Source organism: Sceloporus undulatus, chromosome 1 (genome assembly GCF_019175285.1).
Source record: "Sceloporus undulatus isolate JIND9_A2432 ecotype Alabama chromosome 1, SceUnd_v1.1, whole genome shotgun sequence".
In the NCBI taxonomy this organism is placed as follows: domain Eukaryota; kingdom Metazoa; phylum Chordata; class Lepidosauria; order Squamata; family Phrynosomatidae; genus Sceloporus; species Sceloporus undulatus.
In genome coordinates, this window is record NC_056522.1 from 112596256 (window position 1) to 112613877 (window position 17622).

The 17622-nt window shown below is 39.1% G+C and overlaps 1 protein-coding gene across 2 annotated transcripts in view; it reads left to right on the forward strand.

The window, feature by feature from the left end:
- ATG5 (autophagy related 5) overlaps nt 1–17622 on the forward strand; it is a 48557-nt gene that overhangs the window by 27373 nt on the left and 3562 nt on the right. For both annotated transcript variants that reach the window (XM_042444998.1, XM_042444999.1), the window contains exons 6-7: nt 9589–9683; nt 14787–14904. In XM_042444998.1, the coding sequence (XP_042300932.1) occupies nt 9589–9683; nt 14787–14904 (213 nt within the window). The remainder of the gene's footprint in view (nt 1–9588; nt 9684–14786; nt 14905–17622) is intronic.

The window sequence follows — 17622 nt, forward strand, 5'->3', positions numbered from 1 at the left end:
GTGTGTAAGTCTAGAAATTTTAGTCAAGAAATTGAACCCAAAAACTTGGTCAACTTAGACACAGGTCAAAAAAGGAACCCTTCTCTTTCTCTGAGTAGACTGGCAAAAGGACAGAGCTTAGTCCAGTGATGGTGAACCTTTTGGGGCCGTATGCTGGGGGCAGGGGTTCTGCTCTACAGGGGAGGAGCCTCCAGGGTGGGACTTCTCCCCTGGCCCTTTCCCCAGCCTCCAGCTGTCTCTGAGAGACAGCTGGGGGATGGAAAGGGGAGGAAGAGAAGTGGGCACATATCCGGTACTCCTGCTCCCACAACTTTCCTGACCCCCAGCTGTCCCTCCAGAGGGAGCACGGGGCCAGGAAAGGTCTGTGAGGAGGAGTAGGTGTGGGCACACGCCTGGTCCTCCTCTTCCTCCTGGATCTTTCCCTGCTTGTAGCTGTACCTCCGGAGTATATATCAAGTATATATATAGTAGATTCCCAAACTGTATCAAGTATTACAAAGATCTTTTACCAGCAATGGGGAAGTTTAAATTAAACACTCCATTTTCTCTGGGGAAGATGAGTAAAGCCATTATCAAAAATGCACAGCCTTCTTGTATCTATCGCCCAAAACAGATGGGCTAAAAGTATGGCTTCTAGCTGCTTCAAGAACAGATGATTCATGGTCCTAGAGCGGCTGGAAGCCATTCTGAGGTAGCTTGAGGCCACCGGCAGAAAAAGCAGAGAAAATCTGCTCTCTGCCAGAGGCCTGTTCAGAACCACAGTGGCACTTTCAGAGCAGACTATTTGGTTGCCGTGCCCCAGATTGCTCAAGGCCTGACTGGGGCTGGAGTGGCTAGAGCCCTCTGGTCTGTTTGACCCATATGTCTCTCTTCTACTTTTCTCTTTCCTGCCCCTCCTGTTTCCCTCTCCTTGCCCCATTCAAAGACATCTATCTGTTCATCTACATAACCTTCCCTCCTTTGCATTTTACACACATCACCACTCACACATACTCTTCCTTCTCTGTCTGCCTTTTGAACAGAATCTTGCCTCTCCATTCCAGTTAGGGAAGGAAATGGGATAATTGCCTTGGAATGACACCACACAAGAACCACAGTGATTGTTCTCAGAGGAATGTCTTTCTGCCCTTTGCTTTGCTATAGTTGGGAAAATTCAGAGACTGGCAGAAAGGTCATTGAACAAGAAAGTGCTAGAAATAGGTGCAAGGTTGGATGTAAGAGCATCTTCTCAAAAGATGTATTAAGTACTGTGCTTTGTGGTTAGGCGACCACCTTCATGTACTTGTTTTCATGTACTCCTCTCTGGCATTGTTGTAGCAGATAATTTATGAATATCCAAAGGCAGAATCCAGCACTTCAAAAAAAGGTTCAGTTGCTTCTGAGCAGTTAAAAATTGAGAAGCAGCAGCTTACAGGAAAATGTGGGCAGGCCAATGGGGTTGTGTGAAGAAACTAGTGGTGTTGATCTCCCAGAAACAAAGAGCAGATTGTGCAAGGTCATGCAAGGAAGAGATAGAGCCCAGAGGGGGGAAAAATTGGTGGACTGCATAGGTAGGCTGTGTGGCCCAAACCTGACCCATCATTTAAGGGTTCCACATGCTGGCCTATACTTATTAGCAATGAATGGGATGCCACTATTCATTTAGGGCTAAATATTTATTTTCCTGCACTGTATTTTCATTGTACATTGTTTACAATACAGGGGTACCCCGGGTTACGAAATTAATTCGTTCCGCCGCCGCTTTCGTAACCCGAAAATCTTCGTAAGGCGAAAAAGCCATAGGCGCTAATGGGGAAAAGCCGCGATTTCGTGCGAAATAGCGCCGAAAAGCACCAAAAAATTTTTCGTAACCCGAAATAACCTTCGTAACCCGGAACAGTTTTTTTAAATGGATTTTTTTCGTAACCCGGAAATTCCGTAAGGCGGCGCATTCGTATCCCGGGGTACCACTGTATATGGGAGAAAATTTAGTTGATTTTTTTGGCATTCACTGCAGAGATTGGCATATTCACTCTGTGTTTAACTGTTCAGATGTGTGATCTTTTTCATGAAAGAGGTAAAGAAAGAAGAAGAAAAAAAGAAGTATACTTATACTTATTTATTTCTACCCCGCTCTTCAGCCAATGCTATCAGAGTGGCTTACAATTTGTTAATTACGCTTATCCCTCCATATTTGCTAGGGATAGGGGCACAAGACCCCCGTGAATATGGAAATACCGCAAATAACAAAACCACCATATTTTTACCTGAGAGGACACCTCTCTAGGAATCTCTAGGTCCTCCAGTGCAATTCTGTGGTCAATGTCCAACAGACACTGACCATAGAACTGCACTGGAGGAGCTACAAATGCCTAGTGGGGTATTCTCATTAGGAATCCCTACGTCTTTCATTGCAACTTTTAGGTAAAGTTGACCATAGAGTTGCACTGGAGGACCTAGATATTCCTAGAGAGAACATATTAATCAAATCCGTGAATAATCAGATCCGCAAATATCAAATCCGCAAATATGGAGGGATAAGTGTAGATATTTCCCTGCTTACAATCTAAAAAAAGACAAGACACAGAAGGAGAAGGGAATGGCAGTAGGGAAGGGGGAAAGTCCAGCAGATCTGCTCTCCCTCAGAGGCCTGTTGGAGCTGGCTTGCCTTTCTCTCCCTCAAGATGGTGGATGAAGGGGGGGGCTTCTTCCTTTCAGACAAGGCCTGTTGGAGCTGGCTTGCCTTTCTCTCCTTCAAGATGATGGATGTGTGATCTTTTTCATGAAAGAGGTAAAGAAAGAAGTAGTAAAAGTCCCCTCACAGCAGTGAGCATGCATGGGCATTTAGATAAGACAGAGGGGGGAAAAAACATTCCTGGACACAGGGAGAGCTTCACTTGTAGTAAAATTCCTAGTAATCTACCTTTTGCCAGAACATACAGAATTTAAATATGTATCTTCAGGTTTTCTCCAAGTGTATAGAAGACTGTAGGATTGTGTATATGCCTAAGACATTAACTGCTCCCATTTGATTCTGTTCCTTTAGGAAATCATACAGGGATGGAGAAAAAAGTTTAGATTAAGTAATAATAATTTGGTAGTTGAACAGATAATGAAGTTAAATGTGTGCTTAATCAAAGAAGAGTACATTCAGAGTTATTAAGTGCAGTAAGAATGACTAGGTAGACTTCAAAGTCTGTTTCACTCTTAGGCAGAAGGTATTTTGTCTTGTTTGGGAGAACATGGTAATCCAAGATAAGAGGTTACTCAGAAATGCTGGTTGTATAGGTTTCAGTGTGTGTCACTGGAAAATGCACCTGTGGAACTCAACAGATAATGTTTTGAAAGCTTTCAAATGCTAATTTTATATCTGAGTCCTTAGTAAAAGAGAAATAAGAAAAACGTATGAAACCAAGAGAACTTTTTAAAATACACACTGTCTTTCAGTATGGCTTTCATTACGGTTTTCATTATAGATGAGATGATTTGAAATCTCTCTGTGAAACAAAATTTATAACCACAAAAAAGAAAAGAAAGTAGCAGTTGTGATAACTGCCTCCTAGTTAGTGATACATCTGCAAGTTGCTTTTTCTATTAAACATAATGTGTTTATTTTCCTACCCCTAACAATTTTGGTTTATTTTCCTACCCCTAACAATTTTGGTTTAACTTACAGTTTGATCTAATGTAGCTTCTGATAGTATCATTTAATAGATGCTACTATTGAAATGCAGTGTCTTTGTCTGTCTGAGAACATGGGGCCATAAAATTAAAATTTGTGTCTTGTGAGCTTAATTCTAAGAAGGCTAAACAAGGTTTTGGATTGGTAACAGTGAAGTTGTTTTTCTTGTACCTGAATGAATGAATTATGAGGCTTTCAGATTTTGAGATTAAATATAATTTGACATACATTCAGCCGACAAGTTTGATGCTTAACCTCAAAACAGCCAGTGTTTTTTATATATCTGCTAATCACAGGTTTCTAACCTGGGGCCTTTATTTGTGAGTGCTGCCTCTTGAATATTCTGTATCAAATTGAAAGTTGGTAGTTTACCTAATCCTTCATATAGCTTTCTACTCTCCTTGTTTGCTTTAGATCACTTCCAGCCTTTAAGCAAATTTCTTGCTATATTATTATGTTTTTAAAGGTGTGTATTTGGGTTTTGTGACCAGAGGAGTCATAGATAAATGAGAAAGGGGATCAGCATGCAGTAGCAGGAGCCTTTCAAAGTCAACTATTAATTCCAATCTACAAATTACAATCTGGTTTACCATTAATGTACAGACCTGGCCATTGTCACCAGACCTTAGCTGAGCTGGAAGAAGGTAGCATCCATATAAAAGTGAGAATACACTTATACCGTACTTGCTTGAGTGACCACTTTGCTCCTCAAATGTTGATTCCATCTTCTTCTTCCAAATGACTGAGGCAGTTCCATGCTTAAAAATACTTATCTGTTACTGTACATGTTATTCTTTCATTTATTGTTATTTTGTTGCTTCTTGCCATCATGACAGCTTAGATTTGGGGGAATCCTGTGGGTGTGAAAACTCCTTGAGACCTAGTGAATAGCAGGCCCGCTCATGCAGTGCTGCTCCTGAATATTCTTCCCTGACTGTATTGTTGCTTGAAAAACAAAATGGTACAATCACTGCTTTTGGCATAGAAAAGAGTGTAGCAAAAGTTGTTCCTTTCTTCCTCAGAAATGTTTACCAACATATAATTTTTTCTGCCTAACTTTGTCAGACTGTGGGGAAATACGTTTGTGCAGCCTTTATAGTGTTACACACAGAAAAGGTATGGAAAGCTAAAAAAAAAGGAAACTATCTGGTGATGAAAATAGCTTTTGGTAAATGGATGCATTACTCTTCATTTTAAACCAAAGAAATGCTGAGCAAAATATGTGCTTTCCTTACATTGATAGCAAAAAAGTAGCTTCAAAATTTATTAGTCTACTTTAATGAGATGAGTTGATATAGATTACGGTGTGTCCATAGTGTATCCACACTGGAATATTTACTATATTTTATTTAATCCCACCTTTTCCCCAACATTTGCAGTTACCACATGTTTTCTTTCTAATCCCTTATATTTTTAAAAATTCTGTGCTGAAAATGAATGACTAGCCAAAAGTCATCCAAAATGTTTTATGGCTGTTTTTCTCTGGCAGTCAAATAATTCTTTCTGCTGTGCCTAACATTTTTTTATTACATTAGTAAAATATTTTATTCTTTATTTTAAGGAATTATTTATTTCCCTTCCGAATTTTTTCCCAAAGTGGTATTTACATAGTATAATTGAACAGTAGTATAATAATATACATATTTGTACAGACAAAACAAAAATGGAAGAAGATTATCAAGTAAAACAAAATCAACTTGTATTTTAAAAAGCTTACGAAGCTATAGGGTATCAGTAAAACAGCAGCAGGTCAGCAGCGTTGATACTAAAAGGGGTAAGCTGTGATTGCTATCTACTTTATCTGATCTGGTCATGGTGCCTAAAAGAGAGCCTCAGTTATCTCAGCAAATGGGTAGGCTCATATGGAGATGGGCAGTTCCTCCTATTTAACATTCTCTCATGTTGCCATTTGGTTTTTTGAGGCAGTTCTGAGCTGACTGATAAAGACATTTTAATGTGTTACTTATATTGCATAAATCTGATGGGAAGGTCATGTAGGGTAAAAAGCATCTCCTTGTTAGTGATTTCCCCCCCAAAAAACCTAGCCTAACTTTATTTGCATAGTCACCAAGAAAACTCATCTAACATTGATGTGTTGCAAAAAATAGTCAGTACACATGATTCATGATTCATTCCACCAGTAACTGAGTCAGTTACACATTGTTTTCATAGCTGAATGTGAATGTGGGCATCTTTGTTGTCTAATGCACAAAGAACAGACCTCAAAAATGTATAAACTCTATGTTTGGATACTTTGTCTTTTTTCTTTCTGAATCAGACTCTCGGGGCGTCTTATGCTGCTTAACATTGGAGCCTTCTTTTCAGAATGTTCTCTAAAATCTCTGAATAAAATAAAAAATAATCTGTCTCAGTAGATCCTAATTTAATATTGCTGAATATATTTGATAAAAACAACAAAACCCACTGTATAAAGAGCAAATTATATTTATGCTAGTACTATTATCGATTTCAATTATTTCAAGACACTCATATTGTAAAGTCTGGTTTATTGTTTGCAGAAAATTTAATTCATCATATGAGACTACTCAAAGGACAAAGCCATTCCTGGCACTGGGGTATTTCTGGTGATGAACTTCTGCTGGTGGACCAGCCAAATCAACTGGACTGGGAGGAAATGATCTTCCTTCCTAATTAGCATCCTATGCACCCCCAGGACATCTCTAGAGATGTGGAAAACCCCTCCAGAACCATTTAGAGAAGGCACAAAAGCAGCAGGAGAAAAAAAAGGTTCTGCAGGTTTTACCAGTGAAATGTTGCACGTAGCCAGATTTGGTTAACATTTGGCAAGCATTTATTTATTTTCAGTGTAAATTCATGGATAGAACAGCTTCCATCTACACAATCAGTAGATAGGGTGATCTTCCATTGCCATGGCAGCTCCTTCCTCCCCATACACCCCAAAACCTTCCACAGCTCAGTTCCAAACTGTCCCCGGGTGTTACTGAGCAGAGGTGAGGCCAGTTCAAGATTAAATTGAGGGCTTGATAACTGGTAACTATAAAAATAACTTCAGTGTCCTAAAGGTGGAAGAGGCAACAAGGGGGTCAGCTATTTTGGATCTGATCCTAACCAATAGGGATAACCTAGTTAATGGAGTGCAAGTGGTGGAATCCTTAGGTGGAAGTGACCATGTTCTCCTGGAGTTTGTTATACAATAGAAAGGAGAAGCCAGGCATAGTCAGACACACATTCTAGACTTTAGGAAAGCCAATTTTAGTAAACTTAAAGAAATACTGAGTGTGATCCCATGGTCAACAATACTAAAAGAGAAGGGAGTTCAAGATGGATGGGAGTTTCTAAAAAGGGAGATACTGAAGGCGCAATTTCAAACAGTTCCAGTGAGGAAGAAAAATGGGAGATGTCTCAAGAAACCAGGATGGATGACTAAAGAACTTTCAACTGAGCTAAAATTAAAAAGGGACATGTATAAGAAATGGAAAAATGGGGAAATCACCAAAGAGGAATTCAAACAAATAGCGAGCCTGTGTAGAGATAAAGTCAGAAAAGCTAAAGCGCAGGATGAGCTCAGGCTTGCTACAGAGGTTAAGAACAACAAAAAGGGCTTTTTTGGATATGTCCGCAGCAAAAGGAAGAAGAAGGAAACGGTAGGGCCACTGCATGGAGAAGATGGCAAAATGCTAACAGAAGACAGAGAAAAGGCAGAATTACTCAACACCATCTTTGCCTCAGTCTTCTCAGAAAAGGAAAAGGGTGCTCAACCTGAGGATAATGGAGCAGAGGACAGATTAGGGGAATTTCAGCACAGAATAAGTAAAGAGATAGTAAAGGAATACCTTGTTAATCTAAATGAATTTAAGTCTCCAGGACCAGATGAACTACATCCAAGGGTATTAAAAGAACTGGCAAATGTAATATCGGAGTCATTAGCAATAATTTTTGAGAACTCCTGGAAAACAGGAGAAATCCCAGCAGACTGGAGGAGGGCAAACGTTGTCCCCATCTTCAAAAAGGGGGAAAAAGGATCCCAACAATTATTGTCCAGTCAGTCTGACATCAATACCAGGAAAGATTCTGGAGCAGATCATTAAACAGAGAGTCTGTGAACATCTAGAAAGCAATGCCATAATCACAAAAAGTCAACACGGATTTCAGAGAAAGAAGTCATGCCAGACAAACCTTATCTCTTTCTTTGATAAAATTACCAGCTTGTTAGATGAAGGGAATGCTGTAGATATCATATATCTTGATTTCAGTAAGGCCTTTGACAAAGTTCCCCACGATATTCTTGCAAACAAGCTTGTAAAATGTGGGCTAGACAAGGCAACTGTTATATGGATTTGTAATTGGTTGACCGACTGAACGCAAAGGGTGCTCAACAATGGCTCCTTTTCATCCTGGAGAGAAGTGACCAGTGGGGTCCCACAAAGCTCTGTCCTCGGGCCAGTTCTATTCAACATCTTTATCAATGACTTGGAGGACAAAATTGGGGGAATACTTATCAAATTTGCAGATGACACCAAAATAGGAGGAGTAGCTAATACTTCAGAGGACAGGATCAAGATTCAAAATGACCTGAACAGACTAGAAAACTGGGCCAAAGCTAACAAAATGAAATTCAACACAGAGAAATGTAAGGTACTGCACTTAGGGCGGAAAAATGAAATACATAGATAAAGGATGGGTGACACCTGGCTTAAAGAGACTACATATGAAAGGGATCTAGGAGTCCAAGTAGACCACAAGTTGAACATGAGTCAGCAGTGTGATATGGCAGCTAACAAGGCCAATGCGATTTTAGGCTGCAGCAATAGAAATATAGTGTCTAGATCCAGGGAAGTAATAGTGCCACTCTATTCTGCTTTGGTCAGGCCCCACCTTGAATACTCTGTCCAGTTCTGGGCACCACAATTAAAAAAGGACATTGAGAAACTGGAGCATGTCCAAAGGAGAGCAACTGAAATGGTGAAGGGTCTGGAAACCATGCCCTATGAGGAACGACTTAGGGAGCTGGGGATGTTTAGCCTGGAGAAGAGAAGGCTAAGAGGTGATATGATAGCCCTGTTTAAATATTTGAAGGGATGTCATATTGAGGAGGGAGCAAGCTTGTTTTCTGCTGCTCCAGAGACTAGGACCCGGAGCAATGGATGCAAGCTGCAGGAAAAGAGATTCCACCTCAACATTAGGAGGAACTACCTGGCAGTAAGGGCTGTTCGACAATGGAACAAACTCCCTCGAAGTGTAGTGGAGTCTCCTTCTTTGGAGGTCTTTAAACAGAGGCTGGATGGCCATCTGTCGGGGATGCTTTGATTGTGATTTCCTGCATGGCAGGGGGTTGGACTGGAAGGCCCTTGTGGTCTCTTCCAACTCTACGATTCTATGATTCTATGAAATATTTCTAAACATTGAATTGGGAGAAAGAAAAATCATGTTGGGGGAAAAAAGCTCAGTGTAATCTTATTTTCATATACAGTATAGGGATACATATGATGTAATCTGAAAGAAATGCATTTACAAATTAGAATGCCTTCTCTGTGGTAACCTGCCAGCTTTGGAACTTCCTTTCAAAGGAGATACCATCAGAATAGGCCTTGTTTTCTTCTTAGTGACAAATGAAAGCAGTCTACTTTGATCAGGGATTTTAATATTACTTTCAATCTATTCATTTCACTTAAGAATTGTGTTTTTATTTACTAGTTGAAGAGTTTTTAATGCCTTAATTTATAATTGTACCCATTTGTGGGTGAAGGTGGGGTTATCAGTTTCAAAAATAAATACGTAGAACAAATAACTTTAAAAACAGAGCTGTAAGTATAACATTTAACTCCAGTCTTCTTAAATCTACTTTACATTTTATTTAGGTAGCTTAATAATTTTAGTACTAAATTTAGTAAATAATTTGAGTAATAAATTCTTCAATACAGTGTTATTTCCATTTTTTTTTCCAGACAAGTTTGACCAGTTTTGGGCCATAAATCGAAAACTCATGGAATACCCTCCAGAAGAAAATGGGTTTCGCTACATCCCATTTAGAATATATCAGGTGAGAGAAGATATTTTTTAAAAGGGCAGAGAAGTTGCGCACTGTAGCCAATTTTGACATGCGAGATAACATAAAGATCAAGGAAAGGTATTATTATATTGCTGTACAACTGTTTTATATAGCTAGAGACCAAGGAAAGGGCAAAACCTCCCCATCAGGGGTCATACTTGAGATTTCTTTTGCTCAGAAAGGTCTCTCATACCTCTGGGCACATGTGGAGAAGTTTCCACCCCCCACTCAGCTGTTTTAGGTCCAGGTGGGGTCTTTTTTATTATAGAAAAAAAGCCCTATCCTCCTCTCTTAAAACAGCTTGAATAGAACTTAACAAATTTGCCACTATGTCTTGTGTTGGTGTTAAAGACCTTTTTAAGCTTTAAAAAAATGTAGATAGATTGTAGGCATGGTGAGGGCTGAAAAATGCATTGCTGATTCTTGCTATATATGTTGATACATATTATTAAGGGCAGAAGAGAAAGGCATATATTACATTAAACAAGCCATTACAGTGGTACCTCGGGATACGAAATACCCAGGTTACGAAATTTCCGGGATACGAAAAAATCCCATAGGAAATAACTGTTCCGGGTTACGAATGTTTTTTCGGGTTACGAAAAATTTTTTGGTGCTTTTCGGCGCTATTTCACACGAAATCGCGGCTTTTCCCCATTAGCGCCTATGGGTTTTCGGCTTGCGAAGGCTTTTCGGGTTACGAAAGCGGCCACGGAACGAATTAATTTCGTAACCCGAGGCACCACTGTACTTTATGAAAAATCATGGCATATTTGCATCCACACTGACCATTTTGGACAATTTAAGTTAGCTTAAATTAGGTCCGAGCCTTTTTTCCAACACTTGCCATTTACAGAGAAGGAGGCCATCTGTAACTATTCCTTATTATATCTTGACACTCTCTGTTGGATCTCTGTTCAAAGTTGCTTTCTTTATTATTTCACTTTTACTATGTACTAATATAAGTAATGGTAACACGGAAGTTACTAAGTACAGTGCCTAATGAAAGTGAAGTTATGTCAGCAGGGTTCTTTCTGTGCCAACTGGTAACTTTGCTCTTCAGGAGAGTAGAAAAATCATAATGATGCTCATAGACCTTAGTTCACCTATCTGCATATTCTTTGTGATGCTGTGCCAGAACTTTTGTAGTTTTCTATAAACAATGTAGCCATTCTTGTTTGTGTTAAATGTTATGGTAAGAATACAAGAAACTTGATTAAAGTACATATAATAAAGTCAGTTTTTGGGTGGCATTTTGAAGGAGAGATTTGAGATTTGTAAATGTCTGTGTGGGAATTCAGTTGTGATAATTAATACATATTTCTTGAAGTAATGCTGCTCTTAATCATATAGGAGATCAGAAAAGTTACATTTACTCCTTGTAGCACATCCTTCCAAATGAAAGGATGTGAGAAAGACATGGGTTGTTGCCCACATATGATTAGGCAAATTGCCCTTAAACTATTTGTGACCAAAATCTTTTCAGTGTTATTGTCTAGACAAAATTGTAATAAACCTTACTATATAAAAATAAATAAATCTAACTTCATTCCAGATGTGTGTGTAATAGTAATGGCTTTCCTTAATGCAACCACAGTCTGAAGCATTCGTATTATTTAGGTTAAGTAGCACTGATGTTACTTTGATACTGTTATAGACATAATGATAACATTTTACTAAATAACAGACCATGACAACTAGAGGTTTCCGCTGTGGGTGTGCTACATGTGTATGTTTCAGATTCCTAAAAAGACTATGTAATTATTAGCTTTCAACAAACTACAATGCTTCAAAGTTCCATTACATCAAAAAGAGGTATACATTATGTATAATACTGAAATAGTTATATGCAGTTTAGTTTTTACAAAATATATGAACTCTGATTAATTTCAAAATTGAGATTAATGTGCAGCGGAAAAAGCTTTTACAGTGGACCCTTGTTATACACTGGTGTTTGGTTCCAAGATCCCCCGTGTATAACAAAATCCGTGTATGCTCAAGTCCCATTAAATATAATGGCAGAGCAAAACGGTGTCCCTTATAAAAAATGGAAAATCAAGGTTTGATCATTGAAATTTATACTTTTTTGGAACATTTTCAAACCGTGTATGCTTGAATCCGTGTATAAGAAATCCGTGTATAAGAAGGGCTGACTGTATTGCCTATATTGAAGATGCACATACACATAGTTGAACTGCCCCTAAATTTATTGACTTCTGCCAGTGTAGATGACTTTAAAATAATGGAGATAAGACTAGCAGTAGTCATGATGATTATATGGCATCACCATGAATCTCGCACTTCCTTTAATTGGATAGTGAACTTGCAGTGTTGGATTGTTAATAGCAGAAATAGTATTAGGGGATGAGACAGAAACTAACAGTGTGGTTACAATATATATATTTATTTTCAGAAGCGGACTTGACATAACTTCACGTGTAGGTAAATTTCCTTTACCTTGGTAAAATTCTTGTCTGTCTGGGATATTATTACTTGAGGGAGATAGGTTGCATCAAGAGCTGCATCTTATTGTATTGGGTGGGTTGTTGCAGATGCAGTAGGCTTGTGTGGCAGTTGAAGTGGTTCTTTGTCATATTACAGCAGTAATGATTCTGAAACTCTTAACTGAATTCTCTATATTAGAATTTGATGTATTCATAGTTTTTTTGGGGGGGGGTTGGTTTTTGGTTTTTCGGGCTATGTGGCATGTTCCAGAAGCCCAAAAAACCCACAAAAAAACTATGGATGCCGGCCATGAAAGCCTTCAATTTCACATTGATGTATTCAGTTTGGCTAAGTACGTAAACATTTAGGCTTGCAGAAATTTATCTTGACAAAATTGCTTATAAAGCTGATCAGTCTGCTAGAAGTCATTTTAATTAACTGGAAAATATGTCCTATAGTGATGATATGGCTGATGCAGACTGGGCTCTCTACCTTTTTCTTCCTTCATCTTGCTAAGCTGCCATCTTTATAATGGGATAGTTGGGATTGAGTATAGCAGGTCTGTGCTTACTACTGTAATAGGCAAGGCCTTGTGGCTGTCTGTCTCTCTGTGGGAGAGTGACAGAAATAGAATTTGTTCAAGGACGTTTTGATCTGTATTGTGCCAGGAACACAGCCTTACCAGAGAAGTAGTAACTGTAGAAATTCCCTTATCTTGAACAAGTAATGAGTTGAGGGCAAAGAACAAAGATTCACTTTTTGTCATTAAAATATCAACCACGAAATAAAAAAGTGAAACTATGGCCTGAAACAGACAAGCCAAAAGAAGTTCTGGCTGCTTTGTGGGCATGACATGTGGAGTGGCTGGAAGCTACTCTGAGGCTGCTTAAGGCAGCCCAAAGCCAGCAGCAAAAGGAGCTGTGGAAATCTGCTCCTTGCTGGTGACCCATTTGGGACCGCTGCAGCGGCCTGCTTTCAAAGCAGGCTGTGCAATCATTGCAGTCCTCATCTGATTGTGGAGTGATCGTGGACGGAGTGGCCAGATGCTGTTCCTTCATGCGCATCTGCTTCACCCATATTTTTTATTTATAAAAAGCTCTCCTGGGATTTGGTTAAATAAAGAATGAACTATAAAGGCTTATTTAAAGAACATTCAGTGATCTTACACTATATGAAATCAATAACTTAATTTTGAAGATGTAGAGACAGGGTTAAACCAACTATTAGGCAGTGTTGAAATACTATTGCTATCAAGTATTCCATAAAAAACTGATGAAACTTTGGACTAACTCTCTATGCTCATATATAAAAGGAAGCAACACAAGAATAGCTATGGTTTTTAGACTGCTAAATTACATATGGAAATCATAAAATGGTTATAATGTGGGTTCAACATGTAAGGTAATTTGCAGTGGTTTAAATACAGTTAGGAAAGCCATTCTTTTATGTAGATGTAGACTGGTAAGTCTGTTGGTTTTCATTGTCAAAAATTACAATTTGTGGGTTGTGTGTTTTCATGTTATGATTACATCCTGTATAAACTGTTTAGCTAACTGTATTTTAAGGAGTATGTATAAGCCAATGTCTTAATTTACAAGGTTCAGTAATATTTAGATGATAGCTATGGAAAAAGCTATTAGCTTTTTGTATGTTACTCTAAGGTAATACTGTGTTTAACTACTGTACTATATTTCTTCCAAGTTTGAACTCTAGATTTGACATAACCCTTCAGAACAGATTGAGATTTGTTTGTCAGGAAACTTTCAAAAAAGGCCATACCTCTTGTGAACTTTCAGAAGGTGCAGGCTTATATGCAGTTTTTATACCCTTAGAGACTAAGGTTAAGGGGAGATGGATACTAAAGCTTTCCCTTCCCCTCTCTTTTCATCTTCCTTTTCTCCTCCATTGTCCATCATGTTTGAGATTTAAAGTTAAACTTCCTCTGTATCTCCAAAATTCTGTCTGAAAGGATTGAACACAAGGACATTCATATGTGTAACTGTCCCTTCCGTGTGCTGCGTGGATGTCCTTTCTCGGGTGCTGCAGATGTCAATGCTCCTTTCCTCCCTGCACAGCACCCACCACACCCCACAAGTTACTGTAAGGCTTCACAGGGCTAGTCTGTGCTTCATGTGAGCCAGCAAAACCAGGGAAGTATCTGGCTACCCCCATCCACATAGCCAAGTGTGCAATGATGTCATCAGTGCTGAGATCCGTGGGGGTCCTCTGGGGTTCTCAGCATTTATGTAATCATTGTACATCTGGCTATGGAGAAGTAGGCAGATGGGTCCCCAATCCTGACTGCTCACCATGGAGCATGGAATGGCTGTGTCAGGTGGCTTTGGGATTTTACAATGTGCAGGGGGAGGGTGGGATGTTGGTCTGCCTGTTACCTTTTATTCTCTGCTGAAAGAATGTTGGATTCAGGTCATAGTGATACAAAACACTTTGTGTTAAAGGTTAACATTTCTGTAACATACAGGACGTCCAAAAGGCTGAATTTTGTAAATTATTGGAATGTAGTGAGCCACTGGAACCTACAGAGCCAGCTTGTTTGTAAATCTATAGAACATCTGTTGGTTTTGTCCATCATGTTGTGTATAGATGCCTATCCCACTTAGCTTAAAATGAATGTTCTTTTATTTTTAGGCAACGAGTGAGCGACCTTTTATACAGAAGTTGTTTCGTCCTGTTGCTGCAGATGGGCAGCCGCATACACTGGGGGATCTCCTCAAAGATGTTTGCCCTACTGCCATCAACTCAGAAGGTGTTCAATGAAAACTTATGTTTAAAATGTGGCTATAAGTAGAAATTTCCTTGAGGGATGCTCCCACCTGCCCTAATTTCCCTTCCCCATATATCTGCTCTTGAGTTTTGGGGGATCCTCTGGATGGGATGGGGAGATTGCATCTTCTGCTACAGAAGCTCTGCTGGATGGAAAGCTCTTGTGGAGGGAAAGGATAGCTGAGATACAAGCTAATGGATTTTCAATCTTCAAATATGTATACAAACTAGAGTTCATGGTAATAGAAATATGTCTGTTTGAAATGCAGATATACCCTCAGGGAGCATAATCCAGAATTCATTCTGATATAATCCATATGCCAGTTGCCATACAGAATGTGCTTTTCCTGTCCAAGGGTAATTAATTGTAAAATTAAGGACTCCTGTTTGGGTCAATTTGCTATCAAGTTGACTTGGACATAAGGGAACCCTATGAATAAGAGACTTCCATGAACCCAGGTTAACAAGCAAATGTGGCTTCCTTGCTTGAGTCAATCCACCTCTAGCGTGGGCTCCCTCTTCTCCAACTGGCTTCCAATTTATCAAGTATTATCATCTTTTCCAGTGAGTCACATGATATGTCTAATGTATGACTGCCTCTTAACACACAAAGCCTGGCTAAAGAACTGGATATGTGTATATGTGTTACGTCACACATTATTCCCTGGAAATATAGAGGAGCAATCCATGTACTGTTGGATTATTCCCTGTGTGCCAGCTGGTGAGGCAGGAAGCCAAAGTCCAAAGTTCTTTTTTTCTGTTGCAGCCATTGACTAGGTGGTGTCTCTGATCTTAGAAGCTAAGCAGGGCCAGGTCTGCTTGGTACTTCGATGGGAGACCGCTAAAGAATATCAGGTGCTGTATGCTATATTTCAAAGAAAGGAACTGGTAAAATCACCTCTGAATATCCTTTGCATAAGAAAACCTTATGAAAAAGTTCATGGAATTGCCATAAGTGAACTGGCAACTTGAAGACACACACAGAGCACTCAGCCTCCTTGTTATAACAGATGCACTGGCTGTTGGTCTGTTTCTGGGCACCTTTCAAAGCTTGAGTTTGGACCTACAAAGTGCTACAGTATATGGATCAGGTCCAAGTTTTTTTAAAGGAACTGTATTGTCCCTTATGAACCTGTCCCTGGGGAGACCCTACTCTGTCCCACCACCTCTGGTGGAAACATGAGAGAGGGACTTCTCAGTGGCTACCCCCTAGACTCCCTTCCCAAAGAGGCTGACTGGTGTCTTCCCTATTCTCTTTCCATAAACAACTGAAGATTTTTCTATTTTGACATGCCTTTAAGAACATAATGTTTAGGCAAGGCAGGACAGACCTTGAACTGGATGTGCTGGATTTTTATTTGTTACTGGGTTTTTTCTGTTGTACTTTTTATGGCTTATGTTTAATTAGTTTAATTTTTTTTATAGTTTTATCACTTTTTAAATGTTGTATTTTGTGATTTAAAAAAAAAGCTTTTGTAACCCCCCTTGAGTCCCTACAGTGGCCTCCCCATGCTGGGTGTCACCTGGTGTGTGTTTCATAAAATGGAATTATTAATAAGTTACTGTAGTAACAAGGAACTGGAGAGCTGGGATATTGCTCAGTGCCACAGGCAAGAGAAGGAGTTTACTTAGTTCAGTTTAGAAATGAAATACTTGAAGTAACAGTCCAGTAGGCCTGTTCATCTGACCATTTCAGAGTATCAAAGAGATTTTGAGTGACTGGAACATCTTGAGAACTTGGTACCAAAATAAGAAGCCCTGTGTAAATTTACAGCGCTTAATAAATAAAGGTTAATAATAATAATAATAATAATAATAATAATAATAATAATAATAATAACAGTCTTCCTGAAAACCTTGACACTAGAGGCTAATGGAATGCTTGGTGCGACAAGCAGAACCTGAGCTTCTTGTCTGTAAATGCAAAAAGCAGCCCTGCAGTGGGTTGTTGTGATTGGAAACTGACTTAGATGAGCTTTTTCTTATCATTTATACAGTCGGCCCTTCTTATACACGGATTTTTTATACACAGATTCAAGCATACACAGTTTGAAAATGTTCAGAAAAAGTATAAATTTCAAATATCAAACCTTAATTTTCCAATTTTTATAAGGGACACCATTTTGCTATGTCATATAGTTAATGGGACTTGAACATCCACAGATTTTGTTATACAAGGGGAATCTTGGAACCAAACCCCAGCATATAACAAGGGTCAACTGTATATGAATTGGCTCTCAGCCTGAAATGTAGTTTCCATATTGCCACTGTTTCATCTTTTCCAAATTCCTTTCCCTCTTGTACTCCAATTTATCAGTGTTGGTGTGCCAAAAGTTATATTTAAAAGTATAATTCCAGGGTATGGTAGGAATATATTGGGGTGTTATAACTTTCTATTTCACATGGAGTACAAGCATAGAAGACATTTAAGTATTAGCCCCCACCCATAAACAGCACTTCCCTTCTGTTTGTGATCATGGGATAAAAGCTATCTAAACTTGTATATGTAGTTTTTTACTACTACATCATGTAGGGTGCTCTTAAGATTGAGATCTCTTTCCCCAGGAAGTATTTTCTGCCTAAGATTAATTGCCCTTTTAAAGTCAGTGTTTGATGTATTCTTTTTGGCTGGCTATATCCTGACTCAGTTTAACCCTCTTTGACCTGACCCCACTGACTGTTACCACCATGGCGGAGGCAG